This window comes from Scyliorhinus canicula, chromosome 6 (assembly GCF_902713615.1).
Source record: "Scyliorhinus canicula chromosome 6, sScyCan1.1, whole genome shotgun sequence".
NCBI classification, from domain to species: Eukaryota; Metazoa; Chordata; class Chondrichthyes; order Carcharhiniformes; family Scyliorhinidae; genus Scyliorhinus; species Scyliorhinus canicula.
In genome coordinates this window covers 109,373,560-109,396,863 of record NC_052151.1, presented here as the reverse complement: position 1 = coordinate 109,396,863, position 23,304 = coordinate 109,373,560, and the positions used below count along the sequence as shown (strand labels likewise).

At 47.4% G+C, this 23,304-nt stretch overlaps 1 protein-coding gene across 1 annotated transcript in view; it reads left to right on the top strand.

Moving 5' to 3' along the window:
* The window catches only part of LOC119967387 (adhesion G protein-coupled receptor F4-like), a 179,871-nt gene that overhangs the window by 81,260 nt on the left and 75,307 nt on the right, over positions 1-23,304 (top strand). Inside the window, exons 5-7 of the mRNA XM_038799886.1 lie at positions 4,532-4,864; positions 14,826-14,932; positions 17,760-17,818. Coding sequence (XP_038655814.1) covers positions 4,532-4,864; positions 14,826-14,932; positions 17,760-17,818 — 499 coding nt within the window. The remainder of the gene's footprint in view (positions 1-4,531; positions 4,865-14,825; positions 14,933-17,759; positions 17,819-23,304) is intronic.

Below are 23,304 nucleotides of genomic sequence, written 5' to 3'. Positions count from 1 at the left end.
GGGCCGGTTAGCCTGACTTCAGTCATTGGTAAGATTTTTAGAGTCCATTATTAAAGATGAAATCGCAGAGTACTTGGAAGACCATGATAAGACCTGAGTCAGCACGGCTTCGTCAAGTGGAGGTCACATCTGACAAATCTGTTAGAGTTCTTTGAGGAAGTAACAAGGAAGTTAGACAAAGGAGAACCAGTGGACATGATTTATTTAGATTTCCAGAAGGCCTTTGACATTGTGCTGTATCGAAGTCTGTTAAATAAGTTAAGAACCCATGGTGTTAAGGATAAGATCCTGGCATGGATAGAGGATTGGATGACTGGCAAAGGCAGAGAGTGAGGACAAAGGGGTCTTTTTCAGGATGGTAGCCGGTGACTAGCGGTGTGCCTCAGGGATAGGTGCTGGGATCACAACGTTTCACAATATACATTAATGATCTGGAAGAAGGATCTGAAGGCACTTTTGCTACGTTTGCAGATGACCCACAGATCTGTAGAGGAACAGATAGTATTGAGGAAGCAGACCGGCTGCAGAAGGACTTGGACAGGCTAGGAGAGTGGACAAAGAAGAGGCAGATGGAATACAATGTGGGAAAGTGTGAGGTTATGCACTTTGGAAGGAGAAATGGAGGCATAGACTATTTTCCAAATGGGGAAATGCTTAGGAAATCAGAAGCATAAAGGGACTTGGGAGTCCTTGTTCACGATTCTCTTAAGGTTAATGTGCAGGTTCAGTCGGCAGTTAGGAAGGCAAATGCAATGTTAGCATTCATGTCGAGAGAGTTAGAATGAAAGACTAGGGATGCATCTGAGGTGATCTAAGGCTCTGGTCAGACCCCATTTGGAGTATTGTGAGCAGATTTGGGCCCCGTATCTAAGGAAGAATAAGGTGGCCTGGCGATGGTGGGAGAGGTGAGTGTGTTCAGTAGTGGTGGAGGATGGTTTTTTTGGTGTTGTGGGAGGTGCGGGTGGTCGGTGGTGAGGTATTGTATCTGTGTCCCTGCCCAGCAACCACCCCCACCACCTTGTTAGTGCGACAATCAAAGCGTCCCATGCTTGTTGGCCCTGCCGGTGGCAGTGTAGCCTCCCGTCCATGAACAGCCCTCATGTCCCGCCCATTGTCCCCCTCCCCCCTTCTCCTCCTCATCTGATGAGAGCCTACCCTTGCTCCTCATCCTCCTCCAGCACATCGCCCCTCTGCTGGGCTATATTATGGAGGACGACAACAATGCGGCCGACCCTCCTTGACTCGAACTGGAGGACCCCTCCAGAGCCGTCCAGGCACCTGAAGTGCATCTTCAGCACCCCAAAGCACCTCTCCACCACACCTCTGGTTGCTCTATGGGCTTCATTGTAGCGGTTCTCCGCGTCGCTCTGTGGCCTCCATATAGGCGTCATTAGCCACGCCCACAATGGGTAACCCCTGTCGCCCAGCAACAAGCCCCACAGTCGAACATGTCGGAGATGAATGATTGCGGCAGAATAAATGAGTCATGTACATGACCTGGGTACCGCGCTCAGACGTGCAGCATCTTCATCTGGTTGTCACAGACCACCTGTATGTTCATGGACTGGTACCCCTTCCTGTTCATGAACATCGGCCTGTTATCTGCCAGCGCCCTAAGAGCAGTGGTTCTCAACCGGGGTCCACATGGACCCTGGGTGTCCATGTGACATTACTGGGGGTCCACACAAAAAAAATACCGAATTCGGGGTCCACGGTGATATTTTAGTGGTCCATAGAGCAATTCTACTTCAGAACAATTGTTATTACTGAGAATCAAGTAGAAGAAAAAAATGTTTGTTTTCATGATGAATATTCGCCTTTCTCTCTCTCTCTCTCTCTCGCACTGACAAAGGGCAAAGAGAGATTATAATCTATCTAATTTACCTTGAGGGCTGAAGGGGCTCAGAACCAAAAAGGTGCATTTGCTGTGTTTATTTTTGTGGTACCATATTCTGAGAAAAAAAAAATCCATACCAGTTGATGACAAATGGGTTTATTGTGCTTTAATGACAGTTGTTGTTGAAGATTGCCCTGGCTATTGTCTCCTAGGAACAGCCCGGAGGACCTTTAATGACAGAAGCAGCTTATTAAATATCCACGGTTGACCTGACGCTTATGCCACGTTTCTCCTTGACAAGTTTAATGAATGATTTAACACAGTAATCACTAGAAACTGTGTATATTTGATATGAATTGGTTATTTTTAGAGTAATCTAATTCAATTTAGTCAGTAAAAAGTTTTTTTCATTACTTTTCATATTAGAATAAGTTTGGCAACGTACGAAAATACCGCTAATCCGTTTCCAACCCTCACGGTAAGGTAGATGGACTTTAGGATTAGTTTACCACGCATATAAGAAGCTTTTTTTTCTGTGGAATAGCTATGGGGGTCCACAAAAAAAAATTAAGAGGAAAAGGGGTCCATGGGTTAAAAAAGGCTGAGAACACCTGCCTTAGAGCAACGTGCACCCAATCGATGACCCCCTGGACCATGGGCATCATTGCAATGGCAGTGAACACTGTGTGGTGGTATGGATATGAGCACTGCCATTGGTGTAGAGCACTGGCTTCCCATTGGCTCTGGCTGGTCATGTGCCTCTCGTCCGATTGGTTGGAACTAGTCCCAGCAGTTGTGACTGCTCTCCAATTGGTCGAGAGGCAAGTGGGCCCCGCCTCCGAGGCGGGGTACAAGTACCCAGAGTTCCCGGTGGTCGGTCATTCTCTGTAGTCGACCACCGGGCTAACAACTAGCTGATTAAAGCCACAGTTCGGATCCTAAATGTGTCTTGAGTTGAATTGAGGTACATCACACTTCTGCCCAGGCATGCTGGTGGGCACGGTCCATGGGGATCTGTATGTACCGATCCACAAGGGCATACAGGGTGTCCGTGACGGCATGGATGCACCTGTGCACTGATGCCTGCGATATGCCGGACAGGTCCCCACCTGGCGACTGGAACAACCTTGTGACGTAGATGGTGAGGGCAACCGTCACCATGACAGTCAGACAGTTCCCTCCCCTCTTCCCCCCCCCCCCCCCTCCCCACCAGTCCCAAGCAGTGCCAGGTGTGCCATCATGTGGCAGATGTGAACAACGGTTTCCTGGCTCACCCGCAGTCCCCTCCTGCATGCCTGGTCCGAGATGTCATCGAAAGTCATGCGGCATCGGTACACATGGAGCCTTATCAAGCGCCTCCTTGGCACCACCACCACCACTCCCACCCCTCTCCTCCTCGTCTTGTTCCTCCTCCTCGACTTGTTCCTCCTCCTCCTTGGCCTGACAGCCTTAGCAGCTGCCACCTGCCCCTCTGCAGCCCGCTCCCCTGCTGCAGCCTCCACCTTCTCTCTGAGCCACATGCGCTCACACTGCCACAGGACTGCATGCAGGGCAGCGGCCCCCGCCGCGGTGGCCAGTATCGCTGGACAGTTCCCAAACATATTATGATCTGCAGGGGGGGAGGGGACAGAATGTTATTATGGCACATGCACCTGTGCACAACCAGGTGCCATAGGCTACATGATCACCCGGTTGGCAGCACATGTCCCAGCCTCGCATGTCTCCCCCCCCCACCCCATTGGTGCCACATCTCCTGGCGCCCATCCCTGCCGCCAGGGCCACCGTCTGTTGGCACAGCCCTCACTGGGGGCTGCTGTGGTTCTGGCCCTGGGTATTGCCCCCCGCAGTGGGAGTCGCCAGATGGGTAGAGTGGCTGGGGAAGGGGCCGGCACCCACCCACATGGCCGTGACGCCTGTGCTCACCCAGCGCCCTGGGTGAGTGCCCAACAACATGGCCACCGTAATGGTGCCCGTTGCATGGGCATCACCCTGTCATGGCGGGGGGGGTCCCAATCTACTTGGCCTGTTTCCCCCGTCCCCTTCCCCGACCGTCCTCCACCCCCGGCAGACACCCCCCCCCCCCCCCCCCACCCGCACGAGCCATGGCTGGTGTCCGTTTCATCAGCCCGCGTCTCCTCACGCCAGCTGTTACCTCTTCCCGCCGCCGCATCAGCCATCATGCCAGCTTCACAAATTTTTATGTGGTTAGAACCACGCCGACAGGGCTTTGGCCCATTCGGGCCGCAGAATCGCTAAGGCCCCGGAGAATCGGTTGTCAGGGCACCTCATGCGATTTTCCGGGCTGTGCAGCGGGCGCCACGATTCCCTTGTGTTGGAGAGTCCGGAGAATCAGAAGTTGGCACGAAAACGGCATCAAAGGCGATTTCGGCGTCGGAGCCGATTCTCTGGCTGATCGCGTTTCACGATTTCAGTGCGAGGCTATGGAGAATCCAGCCATGTGTGTTTCTGCAGGGCTGCTTCTCCGAGGTCAAGCAGCATCACCTGATGCTATCATTATTTCCCGCACTGATCACTACATTGAAGTCAATGAAGAAACCCATGAGAGCTGTTGTCTGCTGCTGCTGAGGAATTAATGTACACAGTGCAGCACACTTGAAGCAGCACTACACAAACTAATTTCTCCCCTCAGGAACACTGCCAATGTTGTTGTGACCTTTTCATTTGTTCTCCTAGTTTGTCGACATGTGAACAATGAAACTTCATGCAAGTGTGATGGTGGATTTATTTGGAATTCAACATTTTGTGGTAAATACCAGTCTTGCAGTGTGAATATAACAGAAGACCGAAGCTGTGACTGTATCCGGGATGAGCCAACAGGAGGGACATACTGTGACCTCCCAACTGTGTCAACAACCCCCACAACTACACCAAGAATGACAACACCTACCACGGAGTCAACAACCACCACACAAAGTACTGTACCCACAACTACATCAAGAATAAGACCTAGAACAACCCCTACCACGGTGCCAACAACAACATCATTGACCACACAAGATAACAAAGGTAAATTGAACAATGTTTATTCTTTCTCAACATGCAAGTACACTTGTAGATATGAGCTAACTGCTATCTAGTTGAGATTATTTTAAAGAAATAATAATAATATTACTGAGCCATGTCCCAAATCTATATTTATTTATTTGCAGAAGAAATGTTGAAAACTAACTTATAGACTTAGATTTTCACAGATATGGAGACGCAACAGTTTATTCAAAATAATTTTGGGAACATGGATCCAGAAGTCCCGTCCCCATCAGCTACAGATCCTATTTTCCTTCGTAGGGGAATGGGGGCTGGACATGACTGACAAATGGGGGGGGGGGGGAACACAAACTTACAGGTTGATTTAATTAATTGCTCCCTTCAAACCAAACAAATTTTGTTCCTGTGAGAACCCCTGCTGACTCCAGCTAAATATCTTCAAAAGCTGTTTGAAAGTTTTTTTATGCGCTTCTCCTTATCTTGAGACAAGTCTGTACAGCTTTAAATACTATTACTCTTGTTTAACTATCCTACCCTTGTGAGAGCAAAGAACTTTACCTGTGGCCTAAAGGGTAAGCCAAATCAGAACTCAATACGAAAAGCTTTCTCAAAATGTCTGAATACCATAGCTCCATCCAGCAATGACATCATCTCCCCAAGCTGAAAAAAAATTAACTTCCCAGGCTGAAAATGCCTTAACTCCCAGGGACCTGCCCCCCAGTTAAGAAACATTTCATTAGCGCAGGATTTTTACTCTGATCAATTTCATCTCTGTCTCTGAAAAGCTTTCTGTGCTTGCAAAACAAGATTTTAAAAACATGGCTACTGCAGTCAAATGTACTCTAACCCCAGGCTTTCAACCCTTAAATTGTCAGATGTTTAGAATCTAATATATATCAAATCCTGCATTTGTCACAGTGACCCTGTAATGAATGTGGCGGATGCTAGGTGCATAGAGGACTTGGGCGGAAGTCCAGTCCTGGTGCACCTGCACTGCAGCAATGTTTTTTTTAAACTGACAGAAAAACAGTAAACAGTAAACTCCAGCTCTCACCTTTTACACCCCCTCGCACACAAACAATCTCTCCATGCCCCACATCCACTCCTTATCATCCTACATAGCCTACACGTCAATCTCTGCCCACACCTATAGCCCCTTATACACTCTTTTCCAGCCTAGGTCCCATCATGAGCCATGGCCCCTCATTGCCACTATTCCAACTTGGTACAGGTTATGCCAACCCATTCACCAACCAAGAACCCATTGCCCTTATAATCTACTATTCCATCTCCATTTCCACAATAGGCAGACCTCAAGATTCATGCTGAGATTAAAAAGTTCCATGGTCTATTGCATTCAGAAATACAATCCTTCAATACATTACCTTTTATGTCACCAAACGTTTCAATCATTTGCATAATACATATTTTTTTTTAAAGTATTGGAAAGTGTCCATGACTACTTTGAACTGTCAATCAAACTCTGAAATGGCAGACACACTACTGTGACATGGATGGCTGTCTTGTGACGCTGATGCAGTAATGTTAACCTAATACTTATGTCAAGTGTGAGAGTGAAATAGCAAGTAACCATTTCTCTTTCAACACTCCAGACAGCTTTTCAAATAATTAAAGGACAGGCGTTATAAATTCCATAAAATTTGACAGCTCCTTTAAATGGTTCTTCTTGAACACTTTTGAGAGTTGCTTGTGAGAGCTCCACTTGAGAGTTTATTTTGACACTGTTGACAATTGACAGCGAGCTTCACAGTTCCAATTAGTTTATGCACTTTTTACACACATTCATGCCTACTTTTTGGAATCCCAAAGGGGACTTGACCTCGCCCATTGGGCACCTGACCTCACTTAAAGGTAGGGCTGGGGAATCTTTTTTGTATCCAGGCCAGTCTCACTGAGACATGATCAGTTGTGGGCCACACACACAAAACACAAATGAATTCATTTTTTTAGAGCGAGAATACAGAAACATTCAACTCACTCACAGCTTTAATGCAATGGCTGAAATAGATTTTCCTTAATGAGTATCACAGCTTCTGTGCCTCCTTTCCTTCCACATTCTCTGTCCATCACTTTCTCTCCCTTTCCCACTCTGTCTGTTCTCCTCTCTACATTTCCACTTGTCTCTTTCTCTCCCTTCTTCTCCTTTCCAAATCTATTTCTCTCTCCACAAACCAGCCCAGGCCAATGCCTAAACAACTCAGACCTCTGGCCAACTCCCAGTTTGAGGTTCCTGGACTTGAAGAATGGGCTTCTTCCTCAGAATGCAGGAGTTCATCCACTGTCCAGGGACACCAGTGGAGCTGGGAGGGGGAGGTGGGGTTAACCATAGAGAGACTTGCTCCCTTTTCCCCTGCCCCAGTTTACTCACACTTCACCACTTAATTGGCAGCCAGCAGCTTGCTGTCCCCGCTTGGTGCTCCTGCTCCTGGATCTCGAGCCTTGCTCTCTCCCCAAAACCTGGGCCTCTGTGAAAATGTTGTTGGTTGGCCCAAAGTGCAGCATATAGGGATCAGGTGCAATTTTGAAATCTCCCAGAGGCCTGATTATAAAAGCGCAATGGGGAGATGATGGCATCATGGTACTATTACCGGAAAAGTAGTCCAGAGGCCCAGGCTAATGCTCATGGGTTCAAATCGCAGCATGAGAGCTGGTGTAATTTAATTTCAATTTTAAAAAGCTACTCTCCGTAATGGTTACGGACCGTGTGACAACTATCATCAATTGTTGAAAATGCCCATCTTGTTCACTAATGTCCTTTAGGGGAAGAAATCTGCTATCCCTCTTTGGTCTGGCTACATGTGATTCAGACCCACAATACATAGTTAACTCTTAACTGCCCTCTGAAATGGTTGAGCAAGCCACTCAGTTGGAGGGCAATATGAGATATTCAGAAAATACTGATCTAAAGAAAAAAAATCTGGCCCCAGGCCGAGGGTTCCCCACCCCTCTCAAAGGTGCCCAGGGAACATAATGAAAGAGGAATCTTAGCTCTCAAAGGGTACTCTCGCTATCCAACAGGATCCACAAAGTTCAGACCTGCTCCTACCAGGCCTAATCTGTATGCATCAAGTTTCAGACACCTGCCTCACCAAAATCAAAATCATGAGTGGAGGCAAAACTGACATCTATGGGCAGCCACCTGCTCAAAATGTGCATGTTTGAAATGTGACCGAACTCCATTGACAGCCCCAAGAAAATGGTAGTTGTTCGGGGAGGCATGGTGGCACAGTGGTTACCACTGCTGCATCACAGTGCTGAGGACCGGGGATCGATCCGGGTCACTGTCTGTGTGGACTTTGCACATTCTTCCTCTGCCTGCGTGGGTCTCACCCTCACAACCCTAAGATGGACAGGGTACTTGGATTTGCCACGCTAAATTGCCCCTTAATTGGTAAAAAAGGAATTCAAATACAATAAAATTTTTAAAAGAAAATGACAGTTGCTGTGGATTGGAACAGAACATCGATTTATGGGCTTGTCTGCCTTTTTCACAATGGCAGGGCCTCCCCACATTCACCTAGGCCCATCCACCTCAGATGTAAATATATTTAAAGATATAATTAAAGAAGTTCAAAGATTCTCAAACCTTTGTGTGAAAACATTTTTCCTTATCTCAGTGTCTAAATGATTGTGCCCTTATCCTGAGATTGTCTCCAGCCTAGTCTCCTAGATTCCTCAGTCAGAGCCAACATCTTCTCCGTGTCTACCCTTTCAAGTCCCTTCAAATCTCTCTTTTTAATGAGGTTACCCTTTATTCACCTGAACTCCATAGAAAACTCCATTTGACAAAGCTTCTGTTCCCAAGGACCATTCAAGTGTTGCCTCCAGTGCAGGTCAATCTTTCATTAACTATGAAGAACAAATTGCTCAGAGAATTTCTGATGCTAATTCTGTTCATTTTATGAGTATACCCAAGTTTCTATAAACATCAATATTTACATACTAGATTCCTTAAAAAAAATATTTTATCATAGAATTTACAGTGCAGAAGGAGGCCATTTGGCCCTTCGAGTCTGCACTGGCCCTTGGAAAGAGCACCCCACACCTCCACCCTATCCCCATAACCCAGTAACCCCATCTAACCTTTTTGGACACAAAGGACAATTTATCATGGCCAATCCATCTAACCTGCACGTCTCTGGACTGTGGGAGAAAACCGGGACACCCGGAGGAAACCCACGCAGACATGGGGAGAACATGCATAGAACATAGGACAGTAAAGCACAGTACAGGCCGTTCAGCCCACGATGTTGTGCTGACCATTTATCCTAATCCAAGATCGACCTAACCTACACCCCTTCAATTTACTGCTGTCCATGTGCCTGTCCAAGAGTTGTTTAAATGTCCCTCATGACTCTGACCACCACCTCCGCTGGCAGTGCATTCCACGCGCTCACCACTCTCTTGTGTAAAGAACCTGGGCGTGATTCTCCAAGCCCCGCGCCGTTCCGGAGAATCGCCGAAACCGCGCCACGCCGCCTCGACTCCGGCGCACGATTCTCAGAGGTGTGGAGAATCAGCGCATTTGCGTCTCCAAGTTTGGCGCGGTGCCAGTCGCGGGCCGCTGTCCAAGGCCGGGCTGCTGATTCTCTGGCCCAAATGGGCCGAGCGGACGCATGGAAATGGCGCCATTCACCCCTGGTCACTGCCGGCAGGAACTCTGCGCAAAGGGTCGGGTGGGGGGCGGCCTGTGGAGAGGGGGGCGGCTCCGTCCCCGGGGGTTCCGTCCCCAGGGGGGGCCTCCGATGGGGTCTGGCCAGCAATCGGGGCCCACCGATCAGCGGGCCGGCCTCTTTCCCCCCGCCCCCGGCCTACATTATTGTGCGGCCGGCCCCTGAACCCCCACGCCTCGTTGCGTAGGGGCCGGCGCATTGAAGTAGTCCCCCGCGCATGCGTGGGTTGGTGCTGCGTCCATTCGGCACCAGGAAGGGAGGCTGGAGCAGTGTAAACCGCTCCAGTGCCGTGCTGGCCCCCTGTGGGGGTCAGGATCGGTTGGCCCCGCGCCCGTTTCGCATTTCACGACGGCACGAACACTTAGTCTCAATTTTGGAGAATCGCGCCCCCTACCTCTGACATCTCCCCTATACCTTCCTTCCATCACCTTAAAATTATGTCCCCTCATGACAGCCATTTCCGCCCAGGGGAAAATTCTCTGTTTATCCATTCTATCCTCTTACCTCTTATCCTTCTATGCCTCTTATCACCTTGTACACTTCTGTCAAGTCACCTCTCTTTCTTCTTTGCTCGAGTGAGGAAAGCCCCAGCTCCCGCAACCTTTCTTCATAAGACATGCCCTCCAGTCTAGGCAGCATCCTGTAAATCTCCTCTGTAACCTCTGCAAAGCATCCACATCCATCCTATAATGATGCGACCAGAACTGGACACAATATTCCAAGTGTGGTCTAACCAGGGTTTTATAAAGCTGCAGCAAAACCTTGTGTCTCTTAATGTCAATCCCCCTGTTAATGTAGCCAACGCACCATACGACTTCTTAACAACCCTGTCAACCTGGGTGGCAACTTTGAGGGATCTATGTACATGGACCCCATGATCCCTCTGTTCCTCCACACTTCCAAGAATCCTGCCTTTAACCCTGTATTCAGCATTCAAATTCGACTTTCCAAAATGAATCACTTCACATTTATCTAGGTTGAACTCCATCTGCCAACTACTGAGCCCAGCTCTGCATCCTGTCAATGCCCTGTTGTAACCTGCAACAGCCGTCAACCTCATCTACAACTCCCCCAACCTTTGTGTCATCGGCTAACTTACTAACCCACCCTTCCACTTCCTCATCCAAGTTATTTATAAAAACCACAAAGAGCAGAGGTCCCAGAACAGATCCCTGTGGGACACCATTGGTCACTGACCTCCAGATGGAATACTTCCCATCCACTATCACTCACTGTCTTCTTTCGGCCAGCCAATTCTGTATCCAGACAGCCAAATTTCCCTTTGTCCAATGCCTCCTGACTTTCTGAATGAGCCTACTTATCAAATGCCTTACTAAAATCCATATACACCACATCCACTGCCAAACCTTCATAAATGTATCTCGTCACATCTTCAAAATAATTTAATGAGGCTGGTGAGGCATGACCTGCCCCTCACAAAGCCATGCTGACTGTCTTTAATCAAACTATGTTTTTCTAAATAATCATAAATCCTGGGCGGAATTCTCCGCTCCCGATAAAAATTGGGATGGCCGTCGCGAAATCGGCCGATGTTCACGACGGCCTCGGGGCCCGCTCCCCGCACCTAATTCACCCCCACCCAGGGGGCTAGGAGCGGGCCTCCATCTTTCCCGGCCGCAACCTCGTCGCGCCGGAAATGACGCGCAAAACGGCGCATTTGTGAGGCCATCCGCACATGCGCGGGTTGCCGGTTCCAACCCGCGCATGCGGGGATGACTTAATCGCGCAGACGGTGCGAACCGCACATGCGCGGTGGCCGTCTTTCTCCTCAGCCGCCCAGAAGACGTGGCGGCTTGATCTTGCCGGACAGCGGAGGGGAAAGTGTGGGTCCGTTTTGGACGCTGGCCCGACTATCGGTGGGCACCGATCGCGGGCCTGTCCTCTCCCGAGCACAGTCGTGGTGCTCCCGTGCCAATTGGGCCCCAAACAGGCATCTGGTGCCCATTTCACTAATGCAGCGACCAGGTGTGGTTGCTGCCGTGGTGAAACGGGCGTGAAGGGCCAGCCGCTCGGCCCATCGGGCTCGGAGAATCGGCAGTCGCCGTGAAAAACGGCGAGCGCCGATTTTTCCGAGCCGGGGGGGGGGGGGGGGGGGGAGAATTGCTGGGGGCGCCAGGGGGGGAGTAAAAAATGTCTGGAGGCCCTCTCGCGATTCTCCCACACCATGTGGGGAGCGGAAAATTCCTCCCCCTATCTCTCCGAATCCTTTCCAATATTTTGCTCACCACAGACGTAAGATTGACTGGTCCGTAATTCCCAGGGATTTTCCTATTCCCTTCCTTGAACAGGGGAACAAAATTTGCCTCCCTCCAATCATCCAATATGACTCCAGTGGAGAGTGAGGACACAAAGCTCATCTCCAACGGTGCAGCAATTTCCTCCCTTGCTTGCTGTAGAAACCTTGGGTATATCCCGTCTGGTCCAGGGGACTTATCTATCCTGATGTTTTCAAAATCTCCAGCACATCCTCCTTCTTAATATCAACCTGTTTGAGTCTATTAACCTGGTTCTCACTGTTCTCACTAGCAACAAGGTCCCTCTCTCTAGTGAGTGCTGAAGCAAAATATACATTTAGGGCCTCACCTACATCCTCATAGGCACAAGTTCCCTCCACTATCCCTGATCGGCCCAATTCTCACTCTGATCATCCTCTTTTTTCTCACATAATTGCAGAACGCTTTGAGTGTTTTTCCTAATCCTTCCCATCAGGGCTTTTTCATGCCCCCTTCTAGCTCTCCTAAGTCCATTTTTGAGTTCCTTCCTGGCTACCTTGTAACCCTATAGATCCGTGCCAGATCCTTGCTTCCTCAACCTTATGTAAGCCTCCTTCTTCCTCTTGAATTGAAGCTCCACTTCTCTTGTCATCCAAGGCTCCTTCACCTTACCATTCCTTCATTGTCTCAGTGAGACAAAACTATCCAGCACTCGCAGCAAGTGCTCCTTAAACAACCCCCACATTACTGTTGTGCATTTCCCTGAGAACAACTGTTCCCAATTTATGCTCCTCAGCTCCTGTCTAATAGCAGTATAATTTCCCCTCCCCCAATTAAATACTTTCCCATGCTGTCTGTTCCTATCCCTCTCCACGACTATTGCAAAGGTCAAGGAGTTCCGGTCACTGTTACTGAAATGCTCTCCCGCCGAGACATCTGACACCTAGCCTGGTTCATTGCCAAGCACCAAATCAATATGGCCTTCCCCCTAGTCGGCCTACCTACATATTGAGTCAGAAATCCTTCCTGGACACACCTGACAAAATCTGCTCCATCCGAACCATTTGCACTAAGAAGGTTCCAGTCAATATTGGGGAAGTTGAAGTCACCCATGACAACATCTCTGTTACTTCTGCACCATTCCAAGATCTTCTGCCCAATCTTTCTTGAACAGGGGAACAACATGTCTCTGCTGCTATTGTGGGTCTATAGAAAACTCCCAATAACGTGACTGCTCCTTTCTGACTTCCACCCATACTGACTCAGTAGCCAAACCCTCCTCGACTACCTCCTTTTCTGCAGCTGTGATGCACTCCCTAATTAACAGTCGTAAAGAATAAGTAAAGATACATTATACTCTAAATCTCTATTTGTCATTAACATAGATTGGAAATATCTGAGGCCCCCAAACAGATCCTTGCAGCTCTCCACTTGTCAAGTGGGGCTGGTTTAGCACAGGGCTAAAGAGTTGGCTTTTAAAACAGACCAAGGCAGGTCAGCAGCACGGTTCAATTCCCACACCATCCTCCCCGAACAGGCGCCGAAATGTGGCGACTAGTGGCTTTTCACAGTAACTTCATTTGAAGCCTACTTGTGACAAAAAGTGATTTTCATATCATTTCACAGGCTTGGAGGGCCGAAGGGCCTATTCTTGTGTTGTATTGTTCTTTGTTCTTTTGCTTTGATTTATTATTCTCACATGTTTTAGTATACAGTGAAAAGTATTATTTCTTGCATGCTGTACAAACAAGTACATTTTGAAGTTCATTGTCAATATTTTGCAACGTCTGATGTCATTCTAACTGGCCTATAGTTCCCTGTTTTTTCTCTTCCTCTTTTCTTGCATAACAGTGTTACATTTACCAACTTCCAATGTTCTGGGACAGTTCAGGAATCTAGAGAATTTGGTAAAATTATTGCTAGAACGTCCACCATTTCTGCAGTTAAATCTTTTAGGACCCTATTATGTAGGAAAGCAGGCAAATGTAATGTACAAAGTTTCACCCGTATTGGAATAGATATGCACACCACGCTGACAAACCTGAGGGGCATGAGTGAAGCCTATGGCCCGATTTCAGGTCTGATTGTCAGCTAAGGGGCAATTTAGCGTGGCTAATCCACCTATCCTGCACATTGTTGAGTGACCCAGGGCCAGGATTAGAACATAGAACACGCAGTGCAGAAGGAGGCCATTAGGCCCATAGAGTCTGCACCGACCCACTTAAGCCCTCAGTTCCACCCTATCCCCATAACCTAATAACCCCTCCTACCTTTTTGGTCTCTAAGGGCAATTTATCATGTCTAATCCACCTAACCTGCACATCTTTGGACAGTGGGAGGAAATCAGAGCATCCGGAGGAAAGCCACGGAGACACGCGGAGAACATGCAGACTCCGCACAGACAGTCACCCTGCAAGGAATCGAACCTGGGACCCTGGCGCTGTGAAGCCACAGTGCTGTCCACTTGTGCTACCGGGCTGGCCAAACACAGATTGAACCCAGATCCTCAGCGCAGGAGGCAGCAGTGCTAACCACTGTGCCACCATGCCACCCAGGATTCAAGGTTTTGAGAGTGTTTCCCTAGAGGTCTTGGTGGAAGTGGAAAGGAGGAAAGATATCCTGCCTCCAAAGCAGGGCAGGAAGCCTTGGAGGTGCACATTCATAGTCTGCCTGCTACTTCCAGTGGCATTTAATGTACACATGCTAATCCACTCACCAATATGGTATCCGGCATAACTCACCCCAAAAGGGTATACAGGTTCAAGAGACACCATTTTGGGAGATCTCAGAGGACTTAGAGCAGTCAAAAGCTGGGTACAATTGATCCCAAATTCAAGTTTATAGCTAGCCAGATTCTTAGAATTTCACACCTTGATCATTTTATTTTTGCTAATCTTTGAAAAGTTGAATTATTTTCTGAAAAATTCCAACCATATTTTTTTGTGGGATATTAGATTAAAGAATAACCATGATTCATTAGTAACACAAACCATCTTAAAGCAAACAATTATGCATTCTCTATGTTTGAAATAATAAAACAATATTTTGTTGCAGAAAAACAGAACTATGCAGTTAGAATTTTAGAACTGTCCTTTACAGACGATCTGAACAATCCGTCCTCAAGCTTGTATAAAAATCTCTCTAAAGAATTTAACGATCTGGTATGTAATTGAATGACCAACGTTGTAAAATCACCAAGTGTTTTTTTTCTAACTGGCTGCTACAGCGTGTGAATCTTGCCTTTTAGGGTTGTACAACAGAAATCCTGGTCCAAGGACCACTTCATATATTTATGCAAAACATTAATGGATTTCTGAAAAGTTTCAAATGGAGTTAAATGGGAAAGTGCAATTCTGCCCATGTGCAGTATGTAATTATTTTGATTTAAGTAAAAATTAGTTTAGTATCTCACTGTGGACACAAATTCCAGTTACAGGGAGAAAACAGTTTTGAACAAAGCATTTTGAGTGATTTGCATGGTTCGTTAACTTACCATGCCACTAGCTCCCTTCATATTATTTTGCCATTATAAACGTTTCCTGGTGAGCACTGGGACTACGGCGCTGAGGACCCGGGTTTGAATCCCAGCCCTGAGTCACTGTCCGTGCGGAGTTTGCACATTCCCCCCGTGTCTGCGTGGGTTTCACCCCCAGAACCCAAAAGCTGTGCAGGTTAGGTGGATTGGCCATGCTAAATTGCCCCTTAATTGGAAAAAACAATAATTGGGTACTCTAAATTTAAAAACAAAATAAAAGTTTCCTTATGGCTTCCTATTTTAAATGTAACCATGGATAATGTTACAGTGATGTTTCGAGCACAAAGCATGCAAAATACAGATTTACAGAGATTTTTAAATTCTACATTAATATCATTTATTGGCTATCAAAGTGAACCTGACTTGACTCTATGGAAACCTGCACCTCCTTCAGGTACCATGTCCGATGAAAATATTGACAACTATGGACTTCCATTGGATTGTTGCATCATTATGGTTGACAAAGATTGCAGTGTTTTAGTGTTGCTTTCTGCAGGAGTACTGACCAGGAAACTCTCCCACTCTTGTGGTCTGTTACCAGGCATGTTGGGTTTACAGGCTGATGATCAACATGATTGGCCACATTATCAACACACCTTTCCTGACCATTCAGTTTTAAAGTTGCACCTGAACCTGGAGCTTTTAGGCCAGAGGTGGGGACACCACCACTGTGCTGCAATGTCTCCCTACTGTGGGATGTTTGTATTAAATATTTTGCAACTTTAGGTTTAAGCATAGATACATCCTAGATCTTGGTGGATTTATTTACCCATCATATGTTCTCTGATTTGACTTTGTCATCAATTTGGTAGATAATTGAGAAGAACCTGCTGCAGTCCAGAACTACGTTTTTCACAACTGGTGATAAATTCTTCCTGCATTGATTCCTGCTGTGGCTGTATTCCTGCATTTTCAATGCATTGTAATTATAAGGGAGCACAGCAGCAACACCATTATGTGACAGGACAAGTAATCAAAGGCTGGACCAATGACCAGGCAAAATGATTTCAAACTGCAGTGTGGAAGCTGGGAGGAATTTAAATTCAGTTAATTCAACTTGTGGAGTTAACAAGCTGTCATCAATAATGGTGACCATGAAACTGCTGGATTATTGCAAAAACCCATCTGGTTCACTGATGTCTTTTAGTGAAGGAAATCACTGCGCTTGTCTCATCTGGCTGACATCTGGCTCCACCTCCTCAGCAATGTAGTTCACTGCCCTGTAGCAAACCAGTAGGTTATGTTCAAGACATCCTTCTCGGGGACAACTAAGGGCAGGTAATAAATGCTGGTCTTTCCAACGATGCAGACATCCTGTGAATGAAGGCAATTTGGCAATAAACCATTGCCGTTAAAATGTTGTTTAAAGAGATAATATTCAACTATCTGGTCAGCTCCTTTTTGGCTGTAGGTAATAATTCAGTAATGAGAGTGTCTTTCTAAAAGAAAATGGAGCTCAATTTGGGCATTATCATAATATGGTTATTGTGTATCAGCCAAAATGATATCCCTATGAGTCTGAAATCAGTTCAAAATATATAAATTGGTGGATTCTCAAGAGTGCATTGATTATGTTGTAGTTATTGTTCAGGGGAACTTAACATTTTTGAAATTCCATCTAAATGGTAGAAATGAGCTGCTGTAGGTTGTGACTCTGTGACCGGCAGCTTTGAAATGCGAAATCCTATTGAGATGCTGCCTGGAGGCATTCCGGAAAGGTGAGTGGTGATAAGGAATGTGTGCCATAACACAGTCAATTTCACAGACCATCATTTTCTGTCAAAGAAGCAGTGGGGCCAGTGACACTCACTGTTATTGTGTAAATTATACTGCAAATTTGCACATGAGCATCTGTGTGATTAAAATCAAATGTCCAAAAGTTTCTGTCTGTGATCCTTTGCTGCATTAACTACACAAAATCAGCATCTCACTGTCTGCCTCAATATTGACATTCTTTGAATGTGGTGAAGTTCAAATTGAGATACAAACAAATCTAAGTTTTGTCCATTCCAGCCAAACTAGTCTTTTAATGATGATTACTGCGAATATTGATTTCTGCCAATCTACCTCCCAGGCACTGAAAATTAAATATTACAATTGTGGAATATTTTACTGCTGGTTTTAATTGTTGGTAAGATTTCTAAAATATGAAGATTTATGTTCACTCATATTGCTAATGTTCCCTCATTGAGCTGTTAGCAAATCACACAATTAGCAACTTGTTATGAAGGAAACTGAAAACCTAAATACGCAAAGACAAATCTAACTAATTGTAATTGTCATTAAGTGCCCTACCATAACAAACTTTGTGGAAGTCTATTGTAATGAAATGAAAGCATTTCATTTTTGTACATATATTCCTGTAAAATTAAAACAGTTTGCCACTCTTTTGCAGTTTATACATTTATTTTTAGAGTGTAATCTTTCTAATCTACTTCTACCTATTTCTCTAGTTGGAAGATGCCTATAGAAAGGTGCAACCTGATGCTATAGTAACCATTTTAGGATTCACGTAAGTAAGACATTTTGAGGAGAGATTTTTCACAGTCGTAATTTATTCTTAAGGATAAATGTTGAACTTGGGATCTGATATATGAGTAAAAGCTGGAAATTGAACACGTGACAGAATAGAAACACTTGTGCATTTTATTTTGAACACATGATGGTATTTACTATTGACATTGACTGGATCCCAAATATCTGCTCTGCAATTTAAAAACACAATTCTAAGATGATTCACTGTGTAAATATCAACAGGGGCACTTTGCTACTTCTAGAACACGTGGACACATTCCCTCCCCACCCATAACTTGGGCACTTTTGTCAGTGTTTTTTGATTCTTCACTCCACGGCATACAAATGATAAGACCTCCCTATTGCACGGTGCGGTGGCATAGTGGTTCGCACTGCTGCCTCACGGTGCCACTGGGTTTGGCAGGTGATGCTTGCTGAGGTAGGTTGGAAGGTCTGGATTCTGCACTCTCTTTCCTCTGTTTACGCTTGGCCTCTGCATGCTCCACCCTTCGCGCGAGGTGATTGATGCCATCGCGGATGCTTCTTCTTTCTCCATGTTTTGCTTTCTGAGGCAAGTGATTCCCATGTGTCGATGGGGATGTTGCATTTATTTAGGGAGGTTTTCCGTTTCCTTGCAGTGTTTCCTATGCCCTCCGAGTGATTGCTTGCCATTGCAGAGCTCGGAGTAGAGCAATTGTTTTGGGAGTCTTGTGTCAGGCATGCAGATAATATGGCCCACCCATCACAGCTGGTCAAGCATGACCAGTGCCTCAATACTGGGGATATTGGCCTGGGAGAGGACGCTCACGCTGCTATGCCAATCCTGCCAGTGGATTTACAGGATTTTGCGGAGGCAGCGTTTGTGATTTTTCGCCAGGGATTTGAGGTGTCTGCTGTACATTGTTCATGTTTCTGATGCATACAGGAGGGCGGGAACCATGGCTGCTCTGTAGACCATCAGCTTGGTGCTGGATTTGAGGGCCGTGATTCTCCCCTACCCGGCAGGGCGGGGGGTCCCGGCGGGATGGAGTGGCTTGAACCACTCCAGCGTCGGGCCTCCCCAAGGGTGCTGTATTCTCCGCACCTTCAGGGGCCAAGCCCTCACATTGAGGGGCTCGGCCCGCGTCGGAGTGGCTCCCGCTCTGCCGGCCGCCACGAATGGTCTTTGGTACCCCGCCAGCCGGGGCCGAAAGGCCTTCGCCGGCCGGCGGAAGCCCGCGCATGCGCCAGTGCGTCAGCGGCTGCTGACGTCATATCGGTGCATGCGCAGGGGAGGGAGTCTACTCCACCCCTGCCATGGTGAAGGCCATAGCGGGGCGGAAGAAAAAGAGTGCCCCCACGGTGCAGGCCTGCCCGTCCGCCGATCCCTGCGTGATTCTCCGACAGTTCCGCCCCAGGTCTCAGACTTCAAACACTCTGTTCCTCAGGCGACCGAAGACTCTACTGGCGCATTGGAGTCAAGGCTGGATTTTGTCATCAGTATTTACTCACATCGAGAGGTGGTTCCCGAGGTATGGAAAATGATCTACATTGTCCAAGGGCTCATCATGGATCTTGCGGTGCAGTTTTATGTGTCAGGAGTGGGCTGGGAGGGAATCTTTGTTTTCCGAATGGTTGGTCTGAGGCCCATTCTCTCATATACCTCAGTTGAATGCATCGACGATGGTTTGTAGCTCAGCCTCTGAATGTGTGAACACACAGGTGTCGCCTGCATACTGCAGCTGGATAAGAGGTTAGGGTGGTCTTGGTTTTGGACTGGAAGCGTTAGAGGTTGAAATGTTTCCCTTTAGTCTGGTAGGTTAGCTCCACTCCAGCTGGGAGCTTCAGGGTGATGGGCTGGAATATTGCAAGAAAGATGAAGAAGAGCATTGGTGCGAAGACACATCCCTGTTTGACTCCAGTTTGCGCACACATTGAGTCTGTGGTGATTCCGGTTGTGACGATCTCGGCTTTCATGTCATCATGGAGCAGGCGGAGAATGGTGCCGAATTTCTGCGGGCAGTTGAATTTGAAGAGGTTGTTCCATGATCCCTCACGATTGACCGAGTGGGAGGCCTTTGTGAGATTCCTGGTGGCGTCACAGTGGTTTATGGGCGAACTGGTGGCACTGCTGCCTCACAATGCCTGGGACCCGGATTCAATTCCGGCCTCGGGTGACTGCCTGTGTGGAGTTTTCACATTCTCCCTGTGTCTGCTTGGGTTTCCTCCCGGTGCTCCGGTTTCCTCGCACAGTCCAAAGATATGAAAGTTAGGTGGATTGCTCATTCTAAAATTTTCCAAAGGGATAGGTGTGGTTACTGGTTTACGGGAATAGGGCGGGGGATTGGACCTAGGAAAGGTTCCCTTTCCAAGGGTTGGTGCAGACTCGATCGATCGAATTGGATCCTTCTACACTGTAGGGATTCCATGATTCTATGAAGGTCAGATCCATTGAGTCTTTTTATGGGCAGCCGCACTGAGACTCAGGAAGGAGGTCTTCAGTCACTGGGAGGAGGTGGATGAGTAGTATTCTTGTGATGACCTTTACCCTGTTGCCGATTAGGGAAATCTCTCTGTAATTTCCGCAGTCGGACCCATTTCCTTCCTTGAAGATGGTCACGATTACAGCATCTCTGAGGTCATCCGGCATGCTTTTATCCTTCTAAACAAGGTCGATTCTTGTCAAGAGTGCTTCTCTGCCGCATTTTAATACTTCTGTAGGGATTCCATCTGCACCACAGGTCTTGTTCTTTTCCAGCTGTCAGATGGCCTTTTTGACCTCCAGGCAAGTTGGGGGTTGCGCTGAAATGGTGGAGGATAGTGTGTTGTGGGATGGTGTCGCGCGGACTTGTGTCAAAGCTGTGTCTTGGTTGGGGAGGTCCTCAAAGTACTCTCTCCAGTGGGTGTTGACTGGTTCTCTGTCTTTGATGAGCATCTCTCTATTTTTGGCTCTCAGTGGGATCGATCTCAGGGTAATTGGACCGTAGATGGTTTTGATTGTGCTGAAGAAGGCGTGCACACCGTGGTTGTCGGTGTGTTACTAAAGTCTCCTGAGCTCTTTCCACCCACCATCTGTTCTTTAGGTCACCAGTTCTTTGTTGAAATTCGGCCTTCAGTTGCCTGTAAGTTTGTTTCCTCTCATTCCGGTCTTGGTGGAGCTGCTAATTCGGGACCGCCTTGTGTTTGCGTTCAAGGAGATCCTGATCATTCTTGTTGAACGTGTCTTGGTGTTTCCTGCTTGCAAGTCCAAGCTTCCCCTCGCAGGTGCAGACTATTGTGGCGTTTAAGGCAGACCAGGCACTGCTGGTTGGTTGTTGCCATGTTAGCTGTGAAGCACCGACTGAGTAGTTCTTTCTTCTCAGGGTCTTTGAGTCCAGTGAAATTCAGTCTCCTGTGGCAATCTTGCATAGTGGGCTTAAAAAAATTATTTGATTGGATGTGTGTCGCTGGCAAGGCCAGCATTTATTGCCGATCCCTAAATGCCCTTGAGAATGTGGTGGAGAGCTGTCATCTTGAACTGCAGCAGGCATCGATGGTAGGTTAACCTACAATGCTGTTAGAAAGTGAATCGCACATGTGAACGGGGCCAGAGGGGCCTGGCCAACCACACCCACATGTTCTGGGCTTGTCCCAAACTTGCTGGCTTCTCCGAGGCAAGGTCCAAGGTTGTGGGGGTGAGGGTAAAGCCATGCTAAAATGTGGCAATCTTCGGGGTATCGGAGCAGCCAGAGCTACACATGGGGAAGGGGGCCGATGCCCAAGCTTTTGCTTCCCTAATCGCACAATGGAGAATCCTGCTCGGCTGGCAATCAGCAGCACCACCCACAGCTGTGGACTGGCTTGCTGACCTTTCGGAATTTCTCCATCTGGAGAAGATTAAATATGCCATCTGAGGGTCGGAGGAAGCTTCCTAAATCATGGGGGCAGTTCGTCGGCCTGTTCCAGATCCTGTTCGAGGCCGGCAACAATAATAGATAGGAAAACGGGAAAGTTAGAAAGAAAAGAGAGAGGAAAAAGAAAATAAAGACAGTGAGAAACATAGGAATGCACAACCCAGGGGGAGGGGAGGGTTGTGGAAAGAGGAGGAAAGGCTGAAGACACACAAATGGGACAAAGCGGGAGGGAGGGGGGTCGATATCATACTTGGATGGTATGAGACCTCCAGCCAGCAGGTGACAGTACAGACACACCTTGTGGTCTCCAGACCAAGGTCATATGACTTGGGATCTGGATCTAAAGAGAGGCTCATCCGGCCATCTGCAGAACATGTGATAGAGGGTAAAAGACTTACATGTAACAGGTCAGCAGAAGGTGTAAGTTCCAAAGGAGTAGCAAGACTCCATGATAACGTGCCCTGTATCAAATTGGCATCCTACCACAAGAAATACAATAAAAGGTCATGGTTTGGACAGATCAATGTTTTTGGTGAGTTAATCATAAAGTACAAAGGATCAAAAACAACATGATACCAGGTGTGCTGAGGATTTGAGGTTGGCAACGGCAGTGACAACGTTGGGCATTTGGTTTGACGACCGATCTGGTAAACTGCAACCTCAGATGACCCAACACATGAAAGTGCAGAAGCTCGAGATGGACGGACTGAGGCCCCCGCACCAACTTCAGATTTCCGGCAATGTAGGTGAGAAGTGTAAGCTGTTAAACAGCAGTTCAGGCTTTATGTTTCGGTCATGAGTCTACAGGCCCAGCCTGATGAAAGGCGAATCACGTTGCTGTCAGGTCCACAAGCGCTTGAACTATATAACTCGTTTGTCTTTGAACATGAGGGGGATCAGAAGAATTTTGATGAAGTGATAAAGCGCTTCGATTAGCAATGTTCCCCTAAGGAGAGTGAAATGTTTGAATGCTATATATTCCATGTGCATATCCAGATAGAAGGGCTTCAATCATAAAGCCATATTATAAGAACATAAGAACTAGGAGCAGGAGTAGGCCATTTGGCCCTTGGAGCCTGCTCTGCCATTCAATGAGATCATGGCTAATCTTTTGTGGACTCAGCTACACTTTCCCGCTCGAACACCATAACGCTTTATTCCTTATTCTTCAAATAACTATCTATCTTTATCTTGAAAATATTTCATGAAGGAACCTCAACAGCTTCACTGGACAGGGAATTCCATAGATTCAAAACCCTTTGGGTGAAGAAGTTCCTCCTAAACACAGTCCTAAATCTACTTTCCCTTATTTTGAGGCTACATCCCCTAGTTCTGCTCTCACCCTCCAGTGGAAACAATGGGCACGATTCTCTGCCCCCCACGCCGGTTGGGAGAATAGCGGGAGGGCCTCCCGACATTTTTCACGCCCTCCCGCTATTCTCCCCCCCCCCCCTCGCTCGACCCACGTCACGAAGCACCGCTCGCCGTTTTTTACGGCGAGTGGCGATTCTCCGCGGCCGAAGGGCCGAGCGGCCGGCCTTTACGCCCGTTTTTTCATGGCAGCAAACACACCTGCTTGCTGCCATCATAAAAACGGGTGCTGGATGCCCGT